This window comes from Nerophis lumbriciformis, linkage group LG03 (genome assembly GCF_033978685.3).
Source record: "Nerophis lumbriciformis linkage group LG03, RoL_Nlum_v2.1, whole genome shotgun sequence".
Taxonomy (NCBI): Eukaryota; Metazoa; Chordata; class Actinopteri; order Syngnathiformes; family Syngnathidae; genus Nerophis; species Nerophis lumbriciformis.
In genome coordinates, this window is record NC_084550.2 from 52673950 (window position 1) to 52701321 (window position 27372).

Sequence of the window (27372 nt, forward strand, 5' to 3'; positions counted from 1 at the left end):
TAACATTGCGCGTGCTGTATAATATATTTGCAATTTTTCCTCCCAGTATTGTGGGCGTTTCGATGATCAACATATATATTACATTTAATTTTAATGAAGACAGTCGCAAAATTTAGCTGGCCGACTTTGGCTAAAATGGTAGTTAAAGTCATTTTTTCACACATCTGGAGGCTGAGATTGTGTCCCCCCTCCAGATGTCTGACATTGTATCCGCTATAAATGCTTGCGTATCACAGACGTACAGCTATAAAAACAAGGTTCGCTTTGCAAAATTAGGTATTCATGTTTTTAACAAGAATAAGAGGAAATGTTCTCACACTTTACTGGCGACCCACTTGCACCCGGAAAAAACATGAGTGATGAAATCATGATTATTGTCTACAAAAATAAATATCGGCGACACGTATGTGCAGGGAGCGCGTTCACACATACAAAAGGAGCTACTAGCTGATCTCCCTTCAAACCTCTGTTTTAACTCACTCTTTTTCCTCTCACATCAATCCACTGTCTATCGATCGCCCCCTGGTGGTTGGCTGACTGTAGGTTGTGAAAGTGCTTGGTTTAAATGTTAATATTGCCAAAAATCACCTTCATTTAATCGTAGCTGCCAAAATCGTGATCACGATTAAAATTCGATTAATTCAGTGTTGGCGCTAGGACTTTTCAAAATGGGATCCCAGGGACCCCATCAAGTCATAAAAATGGGGTCCCACAGTAAATTTTTGGGGTCCCCACTTTTTTGTAACCATTTGAAAACAAATGATGCATTATCCTGTTATATCTCACATTCTATATTGTGTTTTGGAAAAAGGTTGTCATAAACGTTACTTAATTCATTAAAAAAATAATACAAAAGAAAATACATTTTTATGCATATCTAAATGTAATCAGTTATAAACATTCATTCACTTTCTTCTTTCCTTCATGGATCTAAATTTGATTGCTGCCGGTAGTTTTTTTTTCTTCTATATTTTCATTTCATAAGTTGTAGGTGTATTTATTTCAGTATAAAAGTGTAAAAAGTTTTTTTGTTTCGGTCATGAAATGACAATGGTGTGCCAGGGCATACATGCATATGACAAATGTAATTGATTATTCTCACCTGTATGTAGATCATCAGTCGTTTAAAAACCGCCACACACATCTACACTTTCATGGCAAATAATGCCAACAAACTTAGAATCTTGCAAGTTAGTTTCAATGTCATTTAATACAGTGGCGTTCTAGCATTTCTTCTCTGGCTTGGTGATGGCCATAAGCTGTGTGTTCCCCTTTAAGAATGGCGGTGTGTGGGGTGAGTGACATGTGTAGGGCTTCAACAACTAATCGATTAAATCTATTAAAATCGATTATAAAAATAGTTGGCGATTAATTTAGTCATCGATTCATTGGATCTATGCTATGCGCAGAGGCTCCTTTTTTAAACATTTTTATTTACCGTATTTTTAGGACTATAAGTCGCAGTTTTTTTCATAGTTTGGCCGGGGGTGCGACTTATACTCAGGAGCGACTTATGTGTGAAATTACCGTAAAATATCAAATAATATTATTTAGCTCATTCAAGTAAGAGACTAGACGTATAAGATTTCATGGGATTTAGCGATTAGGAGTGACAGATTGTTTGGTAAACGTATAGCATGTTCTATATGTTATAGTTATTCTAATTACTCTTACCATAATATGTTAGGTTAACATACCAGGCACGTTCTCAGTTGGTTATTTATGCCTCATATAACGTACACTTATTCAGCCTGTTGTTCACTATTCTTTATTTATTTTAAATTGCCTTTCAAATGTCTATTCTTGGTGTTGGGTTTTATCAAATACATTTCCCCAAAAAATGCGACTTATACTCCAGTGCGACTTATGTTTTTTTCCTTCTTTATTATGCATTTTCGGCCGGTGCGACTTATGCTCCGAAAAATACGGTATTTTTTAAAAACTTTTTTTTACATTTTTTATATAAACCTTTATTTATAAACTGCAACATTTACAAACAGCTGAGAAACAATAATCAAAATAAGTATGGTGCCAGTATGCTGTTTTTTTTCAATAAAATACTGGAAAGGATAGAAATGTAGTTTGTCTCCTTTATCCGATTATTAATTGATTAATCGAAGTAATAATCGACAGATTAATCGATTATCAAATTAGTTGTTAGTTGCAGCCCTAGACGTGTGTAAGTGATTGGGCAAGTTAGGAGAGGGAGCGCTAGCATGTTTAGGAGTTTTAATAGCATGGTGGATGTCTGCTTGGCTCTGTGGAAAACATCAATAAAGAGTTGTAACAAATCGACAGCTTCGTCATTCCGACCAAAAAGCGGAACTGTAGGGATCCACCGTCGGGTAAAATGGAACGTCTCCCCTGCGCTCCTCGACCACGGTCTGGGAGCAGACAAGCAGGATGTAACATGATGTTTCTTGGTGCCTGGTGAGGCTGGATCGTAAAGGTGTTCTTTTTTTTTAGCCCGTTTACATGGCGTGCAAAACTTCTTTCCATCATCATAAGTGAGCCATTTGCTGAAAAGTGACTCCTGAAGCCACTTTTCATTGAAGCTTTGCTTCTTGGGTTTATTGCTCGCCATGACGAAAACCATAACACGCGGGAGTCCTAACACCGGAAATGCAGTATTTGTGATCGATAAAACTTTCGGCAAATCAAAATTTAAGAAATTGTACCGGAAAGTTCATTACTTTGAAGTCGACCGATAAAAACGTAATACACAGGCATGGAAATTTGACTCGGCAAATATAAACAAAACACCGTTTTCACACGGAAAAGGCAGGGTTGGTAAAATAAAAAAAATCTGCGTCCTGGGGGGCACGCAGACTTCCAAAAATGCGCGTCTTTTCTGATTTTTATGCGTTAACGCCAACACTGTAATTGTGCAGCCTGTTGGTTGTGTGGGCGGCCTGTGTCTGTGGCACGACCGACATCTTGGCTCCGGTGTCTGGTGGCTTTGGCGGTGGGGCAGCGGCTCACGCACAGACCTGCTTCTCACACTAGCCCAGGGGTCGGCAACCTTTACCAGTCAAAGAGCCATTTTGACCAGTTTCGCAAATTATAGAAAACAATGGGAACCGCAAATTTTTTTTGAAATTTTAAATGAAATAACACTGCATACAAAGTTTTTTTTTTGCTTTGTGCTATGTATAAAACAGGGGTGTCAGACATGCTGCCCACACCTTTATGTGGAATTTGAAAGCTGGTGCGGCACGCAGGTTTTAAATGAATGGCGCTTGTCAGCGTCATGCGTGCCGTGATGGTACAGCATACAGCACCCACTACGGCCAGCGTGCATGATCAGCCACACGTTGTATGGGGCTTCCGCTTGCTCACGTAGGTGACAGCAAGGCATACTTGGTCAACAACCACACAGGTCACACTGACGGTGGCGGTATAAAAAAAAAAAACTTTTAACACTCTTACTAATAATGCGCCACACTGTGAACCCACACCAAACAAGAATGACAAACAAATTTCGGGAGAACATCTGCACCGTAACACAACATAAACACAACAGGACAAATACCCAGAATCCCATGCATGTTTGGTGCATCATATGCTAAGGATACATTATACACCCCCCGCTACCAAACCCCGCCCACCTCAACCGACGCACAGAGAGGGGGGGGGGGGGTGTGATGTGTGAGGGAGCAGGGTTGGGGTGGGGGTGGGGGCGGGGTTTGGTGGTAGCAGGGGTGTATAATGTAGCCCGGAAGAGTCAGGGCTGCATGGAATTCTGGGTATTTGTTCTGTTGTGTTTATGTTGTGTTAAGGTGCAGATGTTCTCCCGAAATGTGTTTGTCATTCTTGTTTGGTTTTGGTTCAAAGTGTGGCGCATTATTAGTAAGAGTGTTAAAGTTGTTTTATATGACCACCGTCAGTGTAACCTGTGTGGCTTTTGACCAAGTATGCCTTGCTGTCACATACGTGTGCAAGCAGAAAATGTATATTGTATAACAAGTGTTGGGCTGGCACGCCGTTAATACAGATTGTAGAGGGCGCCAAATGTTGTACCATCTTGGCACGTCCTTATTATAGCCTTAAGGGTGATAATCGGTGAATATTAATCCCTGGAGTTTTCTGCGAGAGGCACTGAAATCCGGAAGTCTCACGGGGTTTGGTTGTTATCAGTCATCAACAATTGAGAACAGAGAAATGGACATTGAAACAGTGTAGGTCTGACTTGGGAGGATATGTACAGCAAGTAGTGGACATAGAGAGAGAGAGAGAGAGATCAGAAGGCATAAAAGTATCTACATTTGATTGTTTACATTTGATTATTAACAATCCGGGGAGGGTGTTAGTTTAGGGTTGAAGTTGCCTGGAGGTGTACTTTTATTGCGGTTTTGAAGGAGGATAGAGATGCCCTTTCTTTTATAACTGTTGGGAGCGCATTCCACATTGATGTGGCATAGAAAGAGAATGAGTTAAGACCTTTGTTAGATAGGAATCTGGGTTTAACGTGGTTAGTGGAGCTCCCCCTGGTGTTGTGGTTATGGCGGTCATTTACGTTAAGGAAGTAGTTTGACATGTACTTCGGTATCAGGGAGGTGTAGCGGATTTTATAGACTAGGCTCAGTGCAAGTTGTTTTACTCTGTCCTCCACCCTGAGCCAGCCCACTTTGGAGAAGTGGGTAGGAGTGAGGTGGGATCTGGGGTGGAGGTCTAGAAGTAATCTGACTAGCTTGTTCTGGGATGTTTGGAGTTTAGATTTGAGGGTTTTGGAGGTGCTAGGGTACCAGGAGGTGCATGCGTAATCGAAAAAGGGTTGAACGAGACTGCCCGCCAGAATCCTCATGGTGCTTTTGTTGACCAGAGAGGAGATTCTATAGAGAAATCTCGTTCGTTGGTTGACCTTTTTGATTACCTTGGTTGCCATTTTATCACAGGAAAGATTAGCCTCTAGAATGGAACCTAGGTAGGTGACCTTATCCTTCTTGGTGATAACAATGTCACCCACTTTTATAGTGAAGTCATTGACTTTCTTAAGGTTGATGTGGGACCCAAACAAGATGGATTCCGTTTTACCCAAGTGTATGGATTGCTCGGCTTTGTTCCGCCAAGCGTCTCTAGAAGTGGGCATCGGTTGGCCTGGACGCCGGGCTACCGTATTATGATTGGATGATCTGTCTGAGGGCCTAATACCTTTTTGTTTGACAGTAAAATGAGCGATTCAGTGATCTTGAATTATGAACCACTTTCAGAGCATTTTTCAAGTTTCATTTCGTTGTTCCATGTTGACATAGAGAATTTTACAATCTTGTAATTGACATTTTCTTTTGCAAAATCTTGCATCTTTACATCTTTTATTTGTTATTGAAGACTGTATTTGTTGTTAAATAGTAGCTGAAAACGAGCTTCCTCTACTTGAAAGACCAGCGGCTGCCACTGGTATACGGCTTGTTACATTGTAAAATAAGTAGCAACTATTGAAAAATAGAGCTAAACATAAGCTGGAGCACTCAGGTGGAAGGCAGCGTACACCCTGGACAAGTGTCCACCTCATCGCAGGGCCAACACAGACAACATTCACACACTTTACTGTTGCCAATCGGACTATCCCCAAGTGCATATCTTTGGAGGTGGAAGGAAGCCAGAATATTTAAATAAACCAGGCAGTCACACAGAGAACATTCAAAGTCCACACTGAAAGACCCTTAGAAGCCATAGAATCAAACCCGCGACCTACTAATTGTCAGGCACAGGTGACCACTACACTACTGTGCGGCTAAATAATTTTTTCTGAATTGAAAAATTCTATATTTTACCATTCTTCCCAGGAGATTCCCCAATTTTTTAAATTGCAAATGTTGATGCGTCTCTGACCCGCAGCATTAGACACGTGTAATAAAGGTGTTTGTGAAATCCCTTGATGTTTTTTGGTGCTAAATTAATCACAACCATAAAACATTGTCTCTGCTGGTCTGACGTTTCAAAAACAATTTTTGGGAAAAAATAACAAATATCTGTCCAGCTGTTCACTGACGTATATTAGTCATGTTTTGTCTCTAAATATCGGTTATTTGCCTCCTTCACTACAAATAATCGGTATTGGCCCTGAAAAAAAACATATCGATCGATCTTTACTTTTCATGACTTTTTGTAATCTCCGGGTCTAAGTTTAATGTCAAAGTTCACCACCTTCTCAGTTTTTGCCATAACCAACCTTCTACTATACAAGTGAGAGGCATGATTTATAATCGAGAATAAACATTTACCAACTCAAGAGGCAATGCAGCAGTTTAGTATATCAAGGCGCCGCTAAAAGTATTTCCTCGACGTCAGCTCTTATAATAGCGATGTCGCTAATACTGTACTTTGTTAATATACAGATCAGAACATGTATTGTGTTGGCAGTTTTGGGATTTTTTTTGAGTGCTTTATAGGCGCAATAGCAACTCTCATTCGCTTCATTGTTAGCCACCTCGCCCTTGCCGTATATTGCAAATCCATCCATCCATTTCCTACCGCTTGTCCTTTACGGGGTCGCGGGGGGTGCTGGAGCCTATCTCAGCTGCACACAGATAGACAGACAACAGTCACACTATGGCCAATTTAGTGTTGCCAATCAATCAGAATACATTAAAAAAAAAAAGAAAAATATATAAGTTCTTGTTTTACATGGGATTGTGAATGATAAGCAAAATTCCAAAGAAGTGAATTTCTCTTTTAATGAGCAACTGCACTCTTTTTTTTTTTTTTTTTTTAGAATTTTGCCTATCGTTCACAATCATTATGAAATACATGACGACAAATGTATTTTTGTAATGCATTCTAACTCGTAAATAAAAGTCTGTTTACAGTGATGCCAGTTGAAGGTCCTCTATTTCGCCCAATAAATACCACCAAAAACACTCCATTTACATTTCGTGACTTGAATATTAACCACATTTTAGTGATATTGGTATTAGGGATGTCCCGATCCGATATTTGGATTGGATCGGCCGCCAATATTTGCCAAAAAAAATACGTATCGGCAAGGCATGGGAAAATGCCGATCCAGATCCAGTTTTTAAAAAAAACTCCGGTCCGTGTTTTCCAACGCACCTATCTAAATAATACATTCCACTTTTCTGCTGCTCCCTAATTTCCGTTCCGCATTTTCCAGCACACCTTCAACACATCCACAGGTGTGTGGATTCTCACGTAGTTGCTTTTAGCTGCTGGCATTACACGACAGGCTCTTCTCACTCTTTCCTGTGTCTCCCTCTCACAGACGGCAAGCGCACCTTCTTACACACGTCACATACTGTCACATCATACGTCACATACGTATACGCCCTCCCTGAGCAGAGAGGTAGCAGCATGGCTAACGTTAGCTGTGATGCTAGCGCAGCCGTGCTAGCAATGCTCCCTCTAAGGTGCGCGCCTGTGCAATTGCGCACAACAAATCTATGCCACGCACAAAATCAAATAAAAAAATAAGCGCATAACAATTTTCGACACACGGACACGACAGAGAAAACAGTTTTCGTCATCGTTGTTCAAATATTGTAACGTCTGTCGAGACGCTTATCTCTATTCGGTGCCACACGTCCACACCATCAAAATGCTGAGGCAAACATTTCCAGATCAACACTGTATGAAAAAAAATAGTGATTTTTTTAGTTGTGATTTCCTTCTCTGCATGAAAGTTTAAAAGTAGCATATATTAATGCAGTATGAAGAAGAATGTTTTAATGTAGACACATAGAATCATCATACTGCTGTGATTATATGCATCAAGTGTTCATTCAAGGCTAAGGCAAAATATCCACATATATATCGTGTATCGCAATATGGCCTTAAAATATCGCAATATTAAAAAAAGGCCATATCGCCCAGCCCTAGTTCAATGATGCCATTTCTGTTTGTCATGTATAATTTTGTCTATTTTGTGTTTATCCTTGAATAAACAGGTCAGTTTCTTGTTACCAACCATTGTGTATTATTCAAACTCCCCTAATTCAGCTGGCTAGTTGTTCTCAAGAGCACTAAAACCCTTTTCAACATGATTCTGACAACTAAGTAGGCTAAATAACTTTAAACTTTAATACATGCTCGGATAGGCCAGTATCGGTATCGGTCAGTATCGGTATCGGATCGGAAGTGCAAAAACAATATCGGTATCGGATCGGAAGTGCAAAAACCTTGATCGGGACATCCCTAATTGGTATTATAAGCACTAACATAGACAAACTACTTATCGCGGCGCTCTGATCGTGAGTTTGCATGCCTATGTTCGAGTGGCAAACTGCTTTCTTGCCCGTCATACTTTATTTTAAATCATAAATGATTAGGGACGTAACGGTATCAAATCTCACGGTACGATATTATGGATGGTATGTCCAAAAAGACCTAAACATTTTATAGTGTGTAAAATGAAATGGCAGGAATGTTTATGATAAACACAATTACTGTAATTGAACACAAATATAAAGCTCAAATATCCCAATCATATTTATCACTACTAACATGTATTTTAAGTGCAAATAATTGTAAAGGAACATCCACTGTTTCAAGCAAATATTAAAAAGAATAACGTGGACATGTTTATATCAGTCTGGAATGTGTTGTTTCTTAGAAAATTTAACTAACAATTTAACTTTTAATAATGTGAAATACCTTACAAACTAATGTTTGGTTTCCGATATCTTTTCTGGATGATGAAAATGCGACATGTCCCGCGTGTAAGCTGTCTTCGGACAGGCTCCAGCCCGTGCGCGACATCCAGATAAACAAGCGGTGGAAACAAGGATGGATAGATTGAGGATTTATCAAGTAGTTTATCAGTTTCCTCATATTTCCCGCAATTAATAACTTTTTGGGTGATTACAATGGCTGGGCGATATGGACAAAAAAGTATATCTCGATATATTTTTACTTAAACTCGATATTCGATATATATCTCGATATATTTTCCAGTGAAAGTATACATATAAAGATATACATTTTTTAGGCGAGATTTAATGAAATTGAAGTGAATGACAACTGTCCTGTAAACCAGTGGTTCTCAACCTTTTTTCAGTGATGTACCCCCTGTGAACACTTTTTTAATTCAAGTACCCCCTAATCAGAGCAAAGCATTTTTGGTTGAAAAAAAGAGATAAAGAAGTAAAATACAGCACTATGTCATCAGTTTCTGATTTATTAAATTGTATAAAATAAATATTGCTCATTTGTTGTGGTCTTTCTTGAACTATTTGGAAAAAAAGATATAAAAATAACTAAAAACTTGTTGAAAAATAAACAAGTGATTCAATTATAAATAAAGATTTCTACACATAGAAGTAATCATCAACTTAAAGTGCCCTCTTTGGGGATTGTAATAGAGATCCATCAGGATTCATGAACTTAATTCTAAACATTTCTTCACAAAAAAATAAATCTTTAACATCAATATTTATGGAACACGTCCACAAAAAATCTAGCTGTCAACACTGAATATTGCATCGTTGCATTTCTTTTCACAGTTCTTTTTGACAGACATTTAAAAAAAATCTCACGTACCCCTTGGCATACCTTCAAATACCCCCAGGGGTACGCGTACCCCCATTTGAGAACCACTGCTGTAAACAGTCAGTGGCACTTTTATTAACCCAGTTAGTCAAGATGGGTATTAACAGCACAGAAAAGAAACCGTTTAAGTAGCACAGAATTACATAACATAAATAAAACAGAAACATATTATTTCTACCTAAAATAAATAACATAGCTGTGCAAATAATACAAAATGTATCAAACTCAGATAAAAAAAAAAAAAGTGCATTCAGGCACTTTTTAATTCCCAGTCGACGATGCAATGGACTGTCACACATGTACGGTTCTGGTCAGCGCCAAGTAAGTGACTTGACTTAATTGTGCGGCTGTGATCTTCCTCACTTCGGCATACATTTTTGGCAGCATTTCTCGTGCAAAATATGCCTGGCTTGGTAACTCAAGAACAGTTTTGATATGGGCTTACATGGTAAACAACTCAAATGAATGTTTTATCCAGACGCATACATTTGTCCAAATGTGGCCAAGTAGACACATTGTGGGTTTCTTAGGCGTCGTCTACATTGCTAAAAGAAAAATCTTAAAGAAGAGAATCCCTCTGCCATTTTCCACTAGTTTTTTTTTATATATATAAATCGTCCTCTTAAATATTCCCTCTTCTCTTCTACGACTCTCTCGTTATCATTTGGGATGTCTGTTGTGATTTCCCTTCCTGGTTCGACGACCCATCCTATCTTGCCTCTGATTGGCCTGTCCCTAATGCAGTTGTTCTTAACCTTGTTGGAGGTACCGAACCCCACCAGTTTCATATGCGTATTCACCGAACCCTTCTTTAGTGGGAAAAAGACGAAGTTATATGTTTTTGGTAACACTTTAGTATGGGGAACATATTCTAAGTAACAAAGACTTAATTTAGAGTTTTTTGGACACTAGGGGAACATATTCTAAGTAACAAAGACTTAGTTTAGAGTTTTTTGAACACTAGGGGAACATATTCTAAGTAACAAAGACTTAATTTAGAGTTTTTTGGACACTAGGGGAACATATTCTAAGTAACAAAGACTTAATTTAGAGTTTTTTGGACACTAGGGGAACATGTTCTAAGTAACAAAGACTTAATTTAGAGTTATTTGGTTAGGGTTAGAGGGTTAGGCTTATAATAAGGCCATGCCGAATAAGGCATTAATAAGTACTTAATAATGACTAGTTAAGAGCCAATATGTTACTAATTTGCATGTTAATAAGCAACTAATTAATGGTGAATATGTTCCCTGTACTAAAGTGCTACCATGTTTTTTTACTGGTGCACAAAATGAACCGTGCATGAACATCACCTTGTTCAAAGAACAAAACCAACACAGTGCATAAACTCATAACAAATTACACACCTGCAAATCAGTCTGACTTCCGCTGTTGCCGTATCCGTAATACGCCGATAGGGAGAAGTTTTTATTTACACGATAAGTCGGGTGTGTCTTGACCTCCGCCGAACCCCTGAGCCCGACTCACCGAACCCCTAGGGTTTGATCGAACCCAGGTTAAGAACCACTGCTCTAATGTTTTGCCTTAATCTCAACCAATCGCGACTCATCATAGTAAACAACCAACCAATCATGGATGTTCGTATACGTGCAAGCATGTCTTGGAAGGAGGAGGGGGTTTAGTAGCCAATGGGGGAGAACAAGGAACACAACAAATAAGCAGAGTTTGGTCATTTTAACGTGAAATGAATTATATCGATATTACGATATTTTCTTAATTCATATCTTGTTTAAAAATATCGATATATCTTACAAACTTGATATATCGCCCAGCCCTATTTAGAGGCATAGTTTTCTCTAGATTTGTAATTCCACTTTCTTGGTTACCTTGGTGTCTGTTCACTGGCGACCTTCCTAATCTGTTAAAGGTCTCCTAGCTGCATTCATGAAATGATAGTATATGTATATCTGAGCCAGTTCAAGTTTCGAGCGATCGGCATTGAAATGCCAACGTGTCCCAAGCAGCTAAATTATGTGCTAATGCTGGCGGTAAAGCTTTGTAACAGTAAGAACGTCTGCTAAATATCCTCATCGAGATTTACCTCTGTGACCAACCACCTCTCTGTCTCTCCCTGTCTGTCTGTCTGTCTCTCTCTCTCTCTCTCTCTCTCTCTCTCTCTCTCTCTCTCTCTCTCTCTCTCTCTCTCTCACACACACCACACACACACTGTCCGTCTAAAAGTAACTTGAAGCTGCTTTAGAAATAGCTCCATTAGTTGATTTATGCATTTTTTTATTGACTTCCACAGGCTCATTTGACTGTATTTAAATTTTCCAGGTCATGACAGTTCATCTGAACCAAACTACCGTATTTTTCGGAGTATAAGTCGCTCCGGAGTATAAGTCGCACCGGCCAAAAATGCATAATAAAGAAGGGAAAAAACATATATACCGTATTTTCCGCACTATAAGGCGCACCGGATTATTAGCCGCACCTTCAATGAATTACATATTTCATAACTTTGTCCACCAATAAGCCGCCCCGGATTATAAGCCGCGCCTACGCTGCGCTAAAGGGAATGTCAAAAAAAACAGTCAGATAGTTCAGTCAAACTTTAATAATATATTGAAAACCAGCGTTCTAACAACTCTGTCCCAAAATGTACGCAAATGTGCAATCACAAACATAGTAAAATTCAAAATGGTGTAGAGCAATAGCAACATAATGTTGCTCGAACGTTAATGTCACAACACACAAAATAAACATAGCGCTCACCTTCTGAAGTTATTCTTCATTCGTAAATCCTTCGAATTCTTCGTCTTCGGTGTCCGAATTGAAAAGTTGCGCAAGCGTGGGTTCCAAAATGGCCGGCTCCGTCTCTTCGAAGTCATCGGAGTCAGTGTCGCTGTTGTTGTCCAGTAGTTCTGTGAATCCTGCCTTCCGGAAAGCTCGGACCACAGTTGTGACCGAAATATCTGCCCAGGCATTTACGATCCACTGGCAAATGTTGGCGTATGTCGTCCGGCGCTGTCTGCCCGTCTTAGTGAAGGTGTGTTCGCCTTCGGAGCTGTGTGAAAAAAGCCACCCGGCCTCTTCGCGTAAACTTCCCTTAACCACTCGCTCATCTTTTCTTCATCCATCCATCCCTTCGAGTTAGCTTTTATGATGACGCCGGCTGGAAAGGTCTCTTTTGGCAAGGTCTTCCTTTTGAATATCACCATGGGTGGAAGTTAGCATGGCAAGCTAGAACCACAGTGAAGGATGACTTCTCATTCCCTGTGGTGCGAATATTCACCGTACGTGCTCCCGTTCCACAGTGCGGTTCACAGGAATATCAGTTGCTGTGAAATACGGTAGTAATCCGTGTGCGGATGGAGAGATTGCGTCTTTTTATGAACCGGATCCTTGTCGCTTAGTAGGAGCCATTTTGTGGTCTTTACAGATGTAAACAGGAAATGAAACGTACGGTGATATCCGCGCGTTTTTTCTTCTTCTTCCGGGGGCGGGTGGTTGCTTACAGAAGAAGAAGAAGCGCTTCCTGTTCTATGGGGGCGGGTGCTTTCCTTGGCGGTTGCTTGCGTAGAAGAAGAAGCGCTTCCTGTTCTACCGGGAAAAAAGATGGCGGCTGTTTACCGAAGTTGCGAGATCGAAACTTTATGAAAATGAATCGTAATAAAGCGCACCGGGTTATAAGGCGCACTGTCAGCTTTAGAGAAAATTTGTGGTTTTTAGGTGCGCCTTATAGTGCGGAAAATACGGTAAGTCGCACTGGAGTATAAGTCGCATTTTTGGGGGAAATGTATTTGATAAAACCCTAGGGCTGCAACTAACAACTAATTTGATAATCGATTAATCTGTCGATTATTACTTCGATTGATCGATTAATAATCGGATAAAAGAGACAAACTACATTTCTATCCTTTCCAGTATTTTATTGGGGAAAAAACAGCATACTGGCACCATACTTATTTTGATTATTGTTTCTCAGCTGTTTGTAAATGTTGCAGTTTATAAATAAAGGTTTATATATAAAAAAAAAAAAAGTAAAAAAACCAACTTATTTTTCGGAGTATAAGTTGCACCGGCCGAAAATGCATAATAAAGAAGGAAAAAAACATAAGTCGCACTGGAGTATAAGTCGCATTTTTGGGGGGAAATTTATTTGATAAAACCCAACACCAAGAATAGACATTTGAAAGGCAATTTAAAATAAATAAAGAATAGTGAACAACAGGCTGAATAAGTGTACGTTATATGACGCATAAATAACCAACTGAGAACGTGCCTGGTATGTTAACGTAACATATTATGGTAAGAGTCATTCAAATAACTATAACATATAGAACATGCTATACGTTTACCAAACAATCTGTCACTCCTAATCGCTAAATCCCATGAAGTCTTATACGTCTAGTCTTTTACGAGAATGAGCTAAATAATATTATTTGATATTTTACGGTAATGTGTTAATAATTTCACACATAAGTCGCTCCTGAGTATAAGTCGCACCCCCGGCCAAACTATGAAAAAAACTGCGACTTATAATCCGAAAAATACGGTACATAGGAATATTGACAAGGCCCACAACTAGGAATGTAACCATAAACGGTATTAATGATAAACTTCGGTTAAACTCCCGGAAGTGCGTATTACTGTTTTAAGGTTACAATTATTGTAAAACACTTTGATGAACTCATACTGGTGATACTGTTCGTTTACTAGAGAAGCAAGGTATTGGTTAGCTAACTAGCTATTTAAAATGCTAACATGAATTGCTGGGTTGCATATGACGTCACGTCCGTTTTTTTTTTCTACGCCGCTTAATTCACATGGTCAACCAGCTTGAGCGTAGCATCAAATAAAACAAGTGAGAGTGAGTGTAGTTTGAGCAGAAAATGCCGTATTGCTGTCGGCTACAAAAAGATAAGGTTGTGAATCCTCTTTTGACAAAAAAAAAAAAAAGTTGTTTTCCTTGTCTGTTACCACGTCTGCCACGATTGGAACACACTAGCGTTTGTTTCTGGAAGTAGGAACGGACATTTGTTGCCCTAAATCGGAAGTGCGCTGCTATGAAAACGGAAATAAATGCGCTAAGTAGGGGTGTAACGGTACGTGTATTTGTATTGAACCGTTTCGGTACGGGGGTTCCGGTTCGGTTCGGAGGTGTACCGAACAATTTTCCACACGGACATATTAAGTAGCGTAACGCACGTTGTGTAAACAATGCACACCGAGGCACAACACACGGCATGCTAGCAGCTAGCGGGCTACGATAGACTGACCATACGTCCTCTTTTCACCGGACATGTCCTCTTTTGCGTAGCTGTCAGGGCGGAGTTTCTTAAATGCCTCAAATGTCCGGCATTTTGAGTTCGGGTTGCGTGTATTTTCTATGTACGTTCAGGGTTAAGAAGGGGTTAAAAACAAAAAAATTGTATGCGCAGCAGCATTCATGAGGGAGGGGCAGAGACAGAGAGAGCGAGAGAGTTATGATAAACGCGCATGCGTCGCCAGGCTCTGCTTTTTATCCATAGATTTATCAGATTAAATTTTTTATTATCTATAGCAGGGGTGTCAAAAGTGTGCCCCGGAGGCCATTTGCGGCCCACAGCTAATGTTTTAAAGGCCCACGGCACATTCTAAAAATACTATTAAAATAAACAAAAACATAACAAAAGTGAAATAAAAAAGCTTAAAGGTTAAATGTAATTTAGAAAAAGTTGCAATGTTGACTAATAAAACAAAGCTGTTTTTTTTTCTTTTAAACTGTCATTGCTCAAAACATAATATTGAATCAAAATCAATGTTATTATGAATTATTGACCTATCCAAGGTTCTGATTACTTCACATCAAATATTTCCACTAAGAAAAATATTTTTGGTGGAAGATTTTGCAAATTTGGGAAATAAATAAGCCAAAAATTTACATTTTGTTTTCTTACTGTGCCGAAAATGAACCGAACCGTGACCTCTAAACCGAGGTACGTACCGAACCGAAATTTTTGTGTACCGTTACACCCCTAGCGCTAAGTAAAGATAATGCATAAAATGACCAAAATTCGGTAAATATGGAACATATTACATATTATTATGAACGTGACTGTTACTTCATTCTATATAGATATACTTGCAGTGTGTATATAAAACGTTGATGGAAGGTTTTTAAGTTGTTTTAGAGGGCTTTGAAGGCTACAACAGTGACTCCTATTTGCTGCATTTTTCAAGCGTTTTTTATATTTAGAATAGGGATGTGCGATAATGGCTTTTTTGTCGATATCCGATATTGTCCAACTCTTAATTACCGATACCGATATATATATATACAGTCGTGGAATTAACACATTATTATGCCTAATTTGGACAACCAGGTATGGTGAAGATAAGGTCCTTTAAAAAAAATAAAAATAAAATAAGATAAATAAATTAAAAACATTTTCTTGAATAAAAATGAAAATAAAACAATATAAAAACAGTTACATAGAAACTAGTAATTAATGAAAATGAGTAAAATTAACTGTTAAAGGTTAGTACTATTAGTGGACCAGCAGCACGCACAATCATGTGTGCTTACGGACTGTATCCCTTGCAGACTGTATTGATATATATTGATATATAATGTAGGAACCAGAATATTAATAACAGAAGGAAACAACCCTTTTGTGTGAATGAGTGTAAATGGGGGAGGGAGCTTTTTTGGGTTGGTGCACTAATTGTAAGTGTATCTTGTATTTTTTATGTTGATTTTAATTAAAAAACAACAACAACAACAAAAAACGATACCGATAATAAAAAAAAAACGATCCCGATAATTTCCGATTATTACATTTTAAAGCATTTATCGGTCGATAATATCGGACATCTCTAATTTAGAATCTTAAAAAAAAGACGTGTGTTCTTGTCTCCCATAATGATTGGGAACGATAAGCAAAATAAAAAATAAAAAAGTTTAAAAAAATGCACTTCTCCTTCAAATCAAAGTTCCGCTTTGCAAAATGAGCAAGGTATTACAACAAGATTAGGGTGAAATGTTACACACTTAACATATTTTCACCTGAGATGATGTTGCGAGGGGCCGCGCTAACCTGCTTCCGCCCGTTAAGTCAAGAGTGATACGTCACTGTCTATTATAAACATATAACGGCAATAAAATGTAAAAGTCTGTGACGTCATCACTTGTGTTATGTTGACAAATCGGTGCACACTAGGGTTGTACGGTATACCAGTACTGATAAAGTACCGCGATACTAAATGAAATCGGTACTATACTACAGGTGACTACAGAGCCGAGGCACATGATGTTGAATGTGTCAAAACGCACACACAAAGTGCATACAAGCAATAACATCTTGGAGAGGAAGAATGGCAAAAAAATAGAATTCTACTGGTTAATAAAAAGAGTGCGTGAAGTGCAATATGGAGGTATTTGGGCTTCAAAACAAACTATAAAGGTGACACTTTAAACAAGGAAGCGCTGCAAGTGTTATTTTAAACCATGCCTTGCAACCTGGTTATTAGTATTAGTATATGGGGGACTGGGGTGAATGTGGAACAGTGACGTGCGGTGAGGTTCGTGGCTGGTGAGGCACTAACTTCATCACAGTCAGATTTACAAACATAAAGAGTATCTTATTCACCATTCGATTGACAGCAGTTAACGGGTTATGTTTAAAAGCTCATACCAGCATTCTTCCCTGCTTGGCACTCAGCATCAAGGGTTGGAATTGGGGGTTAAATCACCAAAAATTCTTCCCGGGCGCGGCGCCGCTGCTGCCCACTGCTCCCCTCACATACCAGGGGGTGATCAAGGGATGGGTCAAATGCAGAGGACAAATTTCACCACACCTCGTGTGTGTGACAATCATTGGTACTTTAACTTAACTTTAACTTTACACATACAAACTGTAGCACACAAAAAAGCACATTTAATTAAAAAAAAAAGTTATTATGGTCTTACCTTTATGTAATATATTGGGTTGGAGGCAATAACCAGGCGAGGTGATGAAGTACCGTATGTCTCTTTACTGTAGACTTCAGAACAGACTCAATACACTTGACGTCAGGTGCGCAACACCACGTAAATCGTTGGCCAACCAAAAAGTAACCACAGTACGCTATAGCCAACATTAACCAGGAGATGGCAACAGACAAACACAGATCACTCTATTACATTCCTCCCCTTTTAGAAATGTAGAAGTAAGTTACTCAAAAGAAATAAACAACCCAACCACAAAATGCAGCAGCTCAATAAGAAGCCAAAAAGTGCAAAAACAATAATGTTCGTGTTGGAGGAGTTGTGAATGAATGAAATATGAAATCCGTGCTGCAGTCTGCAGGTGTACTTAATGTTGTGGCCCTGCAGTCATTCACAACTCCTCCAACACGAACATTATTGTTTTTGCACTTTTTGGCTTCTTATTAAATAACTTTTTAAAATAGATTCAATCTTGCACGTGGAAAGTTTAAGTGTGGGCTTTAGTTGATATAACACTCCCGTCAGGGGGTGCATTCTACAGCGGGAGTGCAGGAGGCGGGATTACTGCGAGCCTCACACAGTGCGTCTTCGCAGCAGTTTTATGATTGCTCAGCACAAGAAATACGTTACACACATACAGTTGTTGACAAAATACACTGTACATTATATACCTCAGCTAACTAAACTATGGAAATGTATAATATAGTTCATATAGCAATACGGTCTCACTGCACAGCAGGCCAGCAGTTAGCCGAGTCCGCAATCCATGGTGAGGCTCAACTGAGTGACGTGCCTCAACTGGCTGCTGATCACAGCAAGTCTCTTCTCAGTATTTGAACGGCAAATGTGAAAATTCAGCGATTTTGAATAAAAATAATCTAAAACTGGTGACGTTAAATGGAAAATAACTTTATAGTATAATCACTGGATACATTTAACAATTTAATTAATTTTTTTTCTTTTTAAATTTTTTTTCTTTCCATGATGGCAGGTGAGGCCCTGCCTCACCTGCCTCTAGTGACTGCACGTCACTGATGTGGAAATAGTGTCAAAGCGCTATACAAGTATAACCCATTTACCATTTATTGCCACCTTTGCTTCAAATTTAGGTAAACATTTAAATAATGAACATTCAGATCTGAGCTGCGGTTTGGCGCGTAAGCGCAAACCACAGTCAGGACCCGTTCCCCCACCCGAAGGCGAAGGGAAGCTACCCTCTCGTCCACCGGGTTGAACTCCAATGTACAGGCTCTGAGCCGGGGGGAAACAAGAATTGCCACCCCAGCCCGTCGCCTCTCACTGCCGGCAACGCCAGAGTGGAAAAGAGTCCAGCCCCTCTCGAGAGAACTGGTTCCAGAGCCCTTGCTGTGCGTCGAAGTGAGTCCGACTATATCTAGTCGGAACTTCTCCACCTCGCGCACTAGCTCAGGCTCCTTCCCCCCCAGCGAGGTGACGTTCCACGTCCCAAGAGCTAGCTTCTGTAGCCGAGGATCGGACCGCCAAGTGCCCTGCCCTCGGCTGCCGCCCAGCTCACATCGCACCCGACCTCTATGACCCCTGCTATGGGTGGTGAGCCCATGTTCCGCGCCTCTATTGTCGAGGCGGCTGATTGGAGCTGTGGCCGCAAGGTAGTTGGTGCTTGTAGTGGCGGTAATCCTAGAACCCGTTGGTGGACACCGGCGGTGAGGGATGCCGTCAAGCTGAAGAAGGAGTCCTATCGGGTTCTTTTGGCTCATAGGACTCCCGAGGCAGCGGACAGGTACCGACAGGCCAAGCGGTGTGCGGCTTCAGCGGTCGCAGAGGCAAAAACTCGGACATGGGAGGAGTTCGGTGAGGCCATGGAAAACGACTTCCGGACGGCTTCGAAGCAATTCTGGACCACCATCCGCCGCCTCAGGAAGGGGAAGCAGTGCACTATCAACACCGTGTATGGTGAGGATGGTGTTCTGCTGACCTCGACTGCGGATGTTGTGGATCGGTGGAGGGAATACTTCGAAGACCTCCTCAATCCCACCAACACGTCTTCCTATGAGGAAGCAGTGCCTGGGGAGTCTGTGGTGGGCTCTCCTATTTCTGGGGCTGAGGTTGCTGAGGTAGTTAAAAAGCTCCTCGGTGGCAAGGCCCCGGGGGTAGATGAGATCCGCCCGGAGTTCTTTAAGGCTCTGGATGCTGTGGGGCTGTCTTGGTTGACAAGACTCTGCAGCATCGTGTGGACATCGGGGGCGGTACCACTGGATTGGCAGACCGGGGTGGTGGTTCCTCTCTTTAAGAAGGGGAACCGGAGGGTGTGTTCTAACTATCGTGGGATCACACTCCTCAGCCTTCCCGGTAAGGTCTATTCAGGTGTATTGGAGAGGAGGCTACGCCGGATAGTCGAACCTCAGATTCAGGAGGAACAGTGTGGTTTTCGTCCTGGTCGTGGAACTGTGGACCAGCTCTATACTCTCGGCAGGGTCCTTGAGGGTGCATGGGAGTTTGCCCAACCAGTCTACATGTGTTTTGTGGACTTGGAGAAGGCATTCGACCGTGTCCCTCGGGAAGTCCTGTGGGGAGTGCTCAGAGAGTATGGGGTATCGGACTGTCTGATTGTGGCAGTCCGCTCCCTGTATGATCAGTGCCAGAGCTTGGTCCGCATTGCCGGTAGTAAGTCGGACACGTTTCCAGTGAGGGTTGGACTCCGCCAAGGCTGCCCTTTGTCACCGATTCTGTTCATAACTTTTATGGACAGAATTTCTAGGCGCAGTCAAGGCGTTGAGGGGATCTGGTTTGGTGGCTGCAGGATTAGGTCTCTGCTTTTTGCAGATGATGTGGTCCTGATGGCTTCATCTGGCCAAGATCTTCAGCTCTCACTGGATCGGTTCGCAGCTGAGTGTGAAGCGACTGGGATGAGAATCAGCACCTCCAAGTCCGAGTCCATGGTTCTCGCCCGGAAAAGGGTGGAGTGCCATCTCCGGGTTGGGGAGGAGATCTTGCCCCAAGTGGAGGAGTTCAAGTACCTCGGAGTCTTGTTCACGAGTGAGGGAAGAGTGAATCGTGAGATCGACAGGCGGATCGGTGCGGCGTCTTCAGTAATGCGGACGCTGTATCGGTCCGTTGTGGTGAAGAAGGAGCTGAGCCGGAAGGCAAAGCTCTCAATTTACCGGTCGATCTACGTTCCCATCCTCACCTATGGTCATGAGCTTTGGGTTATGACCGAAAGGACAAGATCACGGGTACAAGCGGCCGAAATAAGTTTCCTCCGCCGGGTGGCGGGGCTCTCCCTTAGAGATAGGGTGAGAAGCTCTGCCATCCGGGAGGAGCTCAAAGTAAAGCCGCTGCTCCTCCACATCGAGAGGAGCCAGATGAGGTGGTTCGGGCATCTGGTCAGGATGCCACCCGAACGCCTCCCTAGGGAGGTGTTTAGGGCACGTCCGACCGGTAGGAGGCCGCGGGGAAGACCCAGGACACGTTGGGAAGACTATGTCTCCCGGCTGGCCTGGGAACGCCTCGGGGTCCCCCGGGAGGAGCTGGATGAAGTGGCTGGGGAGAGGGAAGTCTGGGCTTCCCTGCTTAGACTGCTGCCCCCGCGACCCGACCTCGGATAAGCGGAAGAAGATGGATGGATGGATGGACAGATCTGCACAAGGAGTTATAAAGAGTGACCGGTAATAATGTAGTTGTTACACCTGTCCTGCTGTTTGGCTCCATTGCAGACCGTGGTTGAGGAGCACAGGGCAGACGTTCCTTCCAGGGCGGATGTTTTCGTCAGGGGTAACACCCTTCACTTTACCTGCTCAGCTCCGCTTTCCGGTCAGAATTCGAGGCCGCCTATTCGTGACAATCGGGTTGCTTTATTATTCGTTTTGCAGGACACAACCGGACCCGTTTATCACTCTCCTGAGCCATGCACGCGCTACCTCTGTCTTTACTCGCCCACTCACTCACGGACGTCACTCAGCCAACACATAGCCATTCTCGCAAACACACACACACACACACACACACGCTACTCTTATAAGTTAATCAGCTCTCCTGTTGTGCACATGTAGATACTTAACATGTAGATACATAACATGTAGATACGAAGACACGCACACAGCTGCTTGGCTTGATGCCAAATATTAGAGTTAAAACTGCCCAATTAGCGTCAACTAATGCAAGTCAAATAACTATATGTTGTAACAAATTCCTACAATTTGTTTTATCTTTAACAAATGTGTGTTTTATCTGCTACATGATTTATCTTAGTAGTTTTATCCATAGTTTAGTTTTTAGTACTTACTAATAATTGTATTTTTCTTAAAGCACAGACCAGGAATGGCAACCAAAAATCATGAAGCATTTATTGTAATGTCAGTAAAACTTTCTGTTCTATTCTAATCTAATCCTTGATTGTGGCAGACTATATGTAAAATGGAAAATTGTCAATTGTTCTTTGGCTGAAACAAGAAAAGCCCAATGGTTTTAATGCCATTTAATTTATATTTTACCATCTAAAATTGGTCTTTGAGTGCAATAGGAAACATATGTTTAATGTAATGTAAGATTTTCTGTTAAAATAAAGCCAATATTGACATTTTCGTAGTTCCCTTTATTTGGAAAAGTATCGATATACATTTTGGTACCGGTACCAAATTATTGGTATCGGGACAACCCTAGTGCACACCTTGTTCAGTTTTGTCGCACCTCAAGAACACAGGGTGCAAACGGACGTACTCCTCGCAAGAAGTCGAATGGAAGCAGAGTGAAAATGCCACGTGCTGTTTTTACATGGGGAAATTGGTACCAGTAGGGATTTTAGTAGAAGTTATTCTATAGTTAATAAGATAGTCCATCATAAAGACAATAAAGTTGTTAAGAAACAAACTTGATACTCCCACGGAGGGAGGCGAGTTAGATACAATGGAATCCCAATTTATGAACCCCCTCTTGTATGAACTTCTTTATGTACGAACCATGCCCCAAACAAAATGCTTTATTGTACTAACCTTGTCTCAGGATCCAAATTTTTCTGTGCAGTATGTCCGGCAGTATTTTTGTGCGATTTATAGCATGCCTACAGCAAAGTGTATTGTGTATTTTTATTTATTTTATTACAGACTGTTTTTTGTCACAATTACCGTAATATGAAATGTTTACATCCTACACAAATGAAAGATTTAAGGACACACGCATGAAGTGTTTTATGCGGGAGACAGAAGGTGACCAGAATACAATTTTTGTCATTTGTTTACAACTGAATAGAACGCTTACGCGGGGGATTTTGACCATTTTGGACTGGTAGTAGTCGAACCACAGCGATCGTTGTGCCACACAATACCTAAATGCTAACGGGGGTAAATTACACTTTGACTGTCGTTGGCTTTGACAGATAGGATTGCTCAATTGCATTAAAACAGTAGTTTTTCTCACTACGACAAGGCAAAATCATCCTTGCCCAGGCACATTCTCCTGGTTGTGCAGTATATTTATTTAGGGTTTTGGCTCCAGCCGCTGGACTAGATCTGACCGATCTAAGTTTATGAGCACGAACTGATGAAGCCTACTCGGATGAGTGGCGAAACGTCTTCTAAGACAAACCAAACAGCCCAGTTGCGATTGATTGAATGCCCTGAGATAACATAATAATTCTTCTAAATTTAAACTTTTTTGCATGACTATTTTCTTAATTTGCTCAATTGGTCATGAGACTGTTATTGTAGTGGATCGCTATTTCTCTCTAGTGCAGTGGTTCTTAACCTGGGTTCAATCGAACCCTAGGGGTTCGGTGAGTCGGGCTCAGGGGTTCGGCGGCGGTCAAGACACACCCGACTCATTGTGTAAATAAAAACTTCTCCCTTTCGGCGTATTACGGATATGGCAACAGCAGAAGTCACACTGATTTGCAGGTGTGTAATTTGTTGTGAGTTTATGCACTGTGTTGGTTTTGTTCTTTGAACAAGGTGATGTTCATGCACAGTTAATTTTGTGCACCAGTAAAAAAACATGGTAATACTTTAGTATGGGGAACATATTCACCATTAATTAGTTGCTTATTAACGTGCAAATTAGTAACATATTGGCTCTTAACTAGTTATTATTATTTACTAATGCCTTATTCGGCATAGCCTTAATATAACCCTAACCCTCTAACCCTGGCCCTAACCCTCTAACCCTAACCAAATAACCCTAAATTATTTGTTACTTAGAATATGTTCCCCTAGTGTCCAAAAAACTCTAAATTAATTCTTTGTTACTGAGAATATGTTCCCCATACTAAAGTGTTACCAAAAACATATACATTTGTCTTGAATTTGAAAAAAAATTAACATTTTATTTTTCACTAAAGAAGGGTTTCGGTGAATGCGCATATGAAACTGGTGGGGTTCGGTACCTCCAACAAGGTTAAGAACCACTGCTCTAGTGGTCAGGTCCAGTCCTTAAATCACCAAAATGATTCCCGAGCGCGGCCACCGCTGGTGCTCACTGCTCCCCTCACCTCCCAGGGGATGGAACAAGGGGATGGGTCAAATGCAGAGGGTAATTTCGCCACACCTAGTGTGTGACTGTCAGTCGTACTTTAGCTTTAAAGCATCCATTTCACTGCCACCTCTTGACGTGTGCCATCCTTTACCTTTTCAAGCATCCAAGATCTTCTCCCTGGATGCCTCTTGACCTCCACTCTACATTCAATCATGACCACAAGCAGATCTCCATGACATAGCGTGTGGCGAATTCAGGCTCTCTGCCTTCGGTGGACGATGTACCCTATAACCCTTCATTCTCTGACTTGCCGTAGCACTTCTTCATGATGTCGAACGCTATAGATGAGAGGAATAATGTGGAAGAAACAAAAAGTGAATAGAAATCAAGAAAGCCAAAACAGTTATGTTTAGAACTATGGGACCAAACAGGTACCACTGTACCCGTTTTTATTTGTCTTGGCCTGCCACAAGTAAATGAATTCATGGGAAACATTGACTACCCATTTTTTTTTCGACTGAAGCAATGTTTTGTGTATGCTGTCACAAATGACTAGTTTTGACGCATTTTTCGAATATTCAACTAATTTTAACTACGAATAACAAAAAATCAGGTTAGACTTACAGTTCAGACGAGTTTGCCGTGTAATTAATCATTAACTTTGTGTTGTCTTTTCCTTTTCTGTGAGCACATCTTCAGCAACTTTCTATGTTATTGGTCTTTCTGGACTTTACTTGATTCAGACTGGCCTGCCACTACCATTTTTCATATGAAAACAGCGAGGTGAGGCGTGGAGAGATAAAGATAGATTAACCAGCAGGGCGTGCTCAGTGCACAGACTGGTGTGGAGGTGAATTCCAATGAACTGTTTCGGATGGAAAACCAAAAATAAATAGGTGGTCAAAAACAAAATAAGTTAAAAGTACCAATGATTGTCACACACACGAAATTATACTCTGCCTTTGACCCATCACCCCTGATCACCCCCTGGGAGGTGAGGGGAGCAGTGGGCAGCAGCGGTAGCCGCGCCCGGGAATCATTTTTGGTGATTTAACCCCCAATTCCCACCCTTAATGCTGAGTGCCAAACAGGGAGGTAATGGGTCCCATTTTTATAGTCTTTGGTATGACTCAGCCGGGGTTTGAACTCACATCCTACCGATCTCAGAGCGGACACTCTAACCACAAGGCCACTGAGTAGGTTGACATGTCAACTGATAAAAACTGCTGTTGAATATTATGACAATATTATTATTTTGTTGAAAATTAAATTATGTTGACGAATCGCGGCAGCACAATATGCGTATTTTGTAAAAGGTTTGTTGTTCCTTGTGCTTGCAGCCAAAAGAAAGCTGCTGCAGAGAGCCAGGCGAGCTGATTGGGCCGAGTTGCAGAAAACAAGTGGAAACAAATCTGTCCAGGCGATGTGGGATGGGGAGGAAGGCGAGTTGACTTTCACTATGTTGATTACTGTGAATTAATGCATGCTACACTTTTATATCTGTAGGGACCTTTGCACTTCCTGCTCTGTGGCAATGAATTATTCAAACACATTTCCAATATATTTACCTACAAGTATCTAAGGGTGTAATATATTGACTTTCAGGAGAATAAATTTACACTTCCCATAGGCTTTTGCAGTGGAACTTTTTAAGGTCAGACATCTGGATGCAGGAAGCTGCTTTAAATTTCAGAACAGAGGAAATAATGAAAATAGAAATGACATTTCTTAACTGCACAAGTGTAAAATAGTTGATAACTATAAATAGTAAAATACCTTATTTTCTGTGTTAATTCAGTCTGGCGACACTTAAGACTTACCGACTCACTTTCCAGTAGGCCTGGGCAATAAATCAGTTTAATTGATAAACTCAAGTTTTTTGTTGTGTACGATTTAGGGGTGGGGACAGTTGATGTTTTTTTTACTCTTGTGCCGGCACATTCTTTGCCCACAGGAGCTTCTGTAGCTTAAATTTCAATTTCATTAGTGGGGATTCACACAAATAGCAACAGCATGGATATTGCTAGTAGGGCTGCAACAACTAATCGATTAAAATCGATTATAAAAATAGTTGCCGATTAATTTAGTCATCGATTCGTTGGATCTATGCTATGCGCATGCGCAGAGGCTTTTTTTTATTTATTTAAATTTAAAAAATATTATTTTTAAATAAACCTTTATTTATAAACTGCAACATTTACAAACAGCTTAGAAACAATAATCAAAATAAGTATGGTGCCAGTTTGCTGTTTTTTCCCCCAATAAAATACTGGATAGGATAGAAATGTAGTTTGTCTCTTTCATCCGATTATTAATCGATTAATCGACAGATTAATCGATCATCAAATTAATCGTTAGTTGCAGCTCTAATTGCTAGCGAGAGCGAGAAGTTTGTTCCAAAGAAAATAATAGTTTCGTCAGTGCTTTGGATTTGCGACCATAGACGTAGACCAAATGACTGCATGCTGCAAAGTTTCTTTAAAAAAAAAAGTTTGCACAACAAATTTATTGGAACAGTTGAAACAAAGTTATCCAGTGGGGGAAAATGCAACTCTTGACGAGGCCAATATTAAAGCAACAACAAAGAAACTCCAACTAAAAGCAGCTTACTCTGGTGGAATAATTTACTATCAAGGTACTATGTATGATAAGGAAAGAGCATGATGCAGAGTAATAACTAAAGCAGTCGCTCTGCATAAAGCTAAAGTTGTGGTGCCCAATGCCCATCCATTTATTTATACTATTTCATTTAGTTTTCTTATTTTTTTGCATACAATGTTATAGTGTTGTTTACAGAAGTATTTTCTTTTGTAGGCCATATTGCCCAGGCCTTAGTTTCATTGTATGTTCCTTAGTTTCATTGTATGTTCCCTAACAACCTTGCAGAGGGTTAATCCATTTCTCTGTGAACCGTTTTTAAAAATTAAAAAAAACTTGAATTGGTTGAAATTCAAGTTTCTCTGGGGACATTTGGTTATAATTATCTTCAAAGCCCAACAGGACAAACGTCCAAGTTTTTAAAGGACCTAAAAACATTTAGATTTGTTTGTACTTTTTTGGGCAAATTTCTTAATAAACCTTAGTCTGAAATATTAAATGTAATGTTTTTAAATGTGTTTTTTTCTATTACCCTTTTTAAAGGACTTTTGATCAGATAAAGTCACATGTTAACATTAATTTGTTATGCAAATGTATACTAATTGAAAACTGTTACATTCTTTGATAAAAATGCCTTAAAGAGTTAAAATAAAAAACATTACTTGGTACTTCCTGTTTAGGAGTTAGTTGTCTATAACCTAACGCCAGTGTATTGTACAATTGGACATTGACATTTTTAACATGAGAAAACCCCTCTTAGGCAAAAGCATGAATAATGGAGTAACACGGCAACTATTATAGCCACTTTACTGAAAGGACAAAAAAGTCTGCATTTGTCCCTGAGGGTTAAGAATCCACTGTACATTCCAAACTGTACAATACGATAATAATTGGCA

General features: G+C 40.5%; 1 protein-coding gene across 1 annotated transcript in view; it reads left to right on the forward strand.

The window, feature by feature from the left end:
* Nucleotides 1-27372, forward strand: part of prdm2b (PR domain containing 2, with ZNF domain b) — a 52505-nt gene that overhangs the window by 11362 nt on the left and 13771 nt on the right. Inside the window, exon 2 of the mRNA XM_061939042.2 lies at nt 25219-25320. Within this exon, the coding sequence (XP_061795026.2) occupies nt 25302-25320 (19 nt within the window). The 5' untranslated portion in view covers nt 25219-25301. The remainder of the gene's footprint in view (nt 1-25218; nt 25321-27372) is intronic.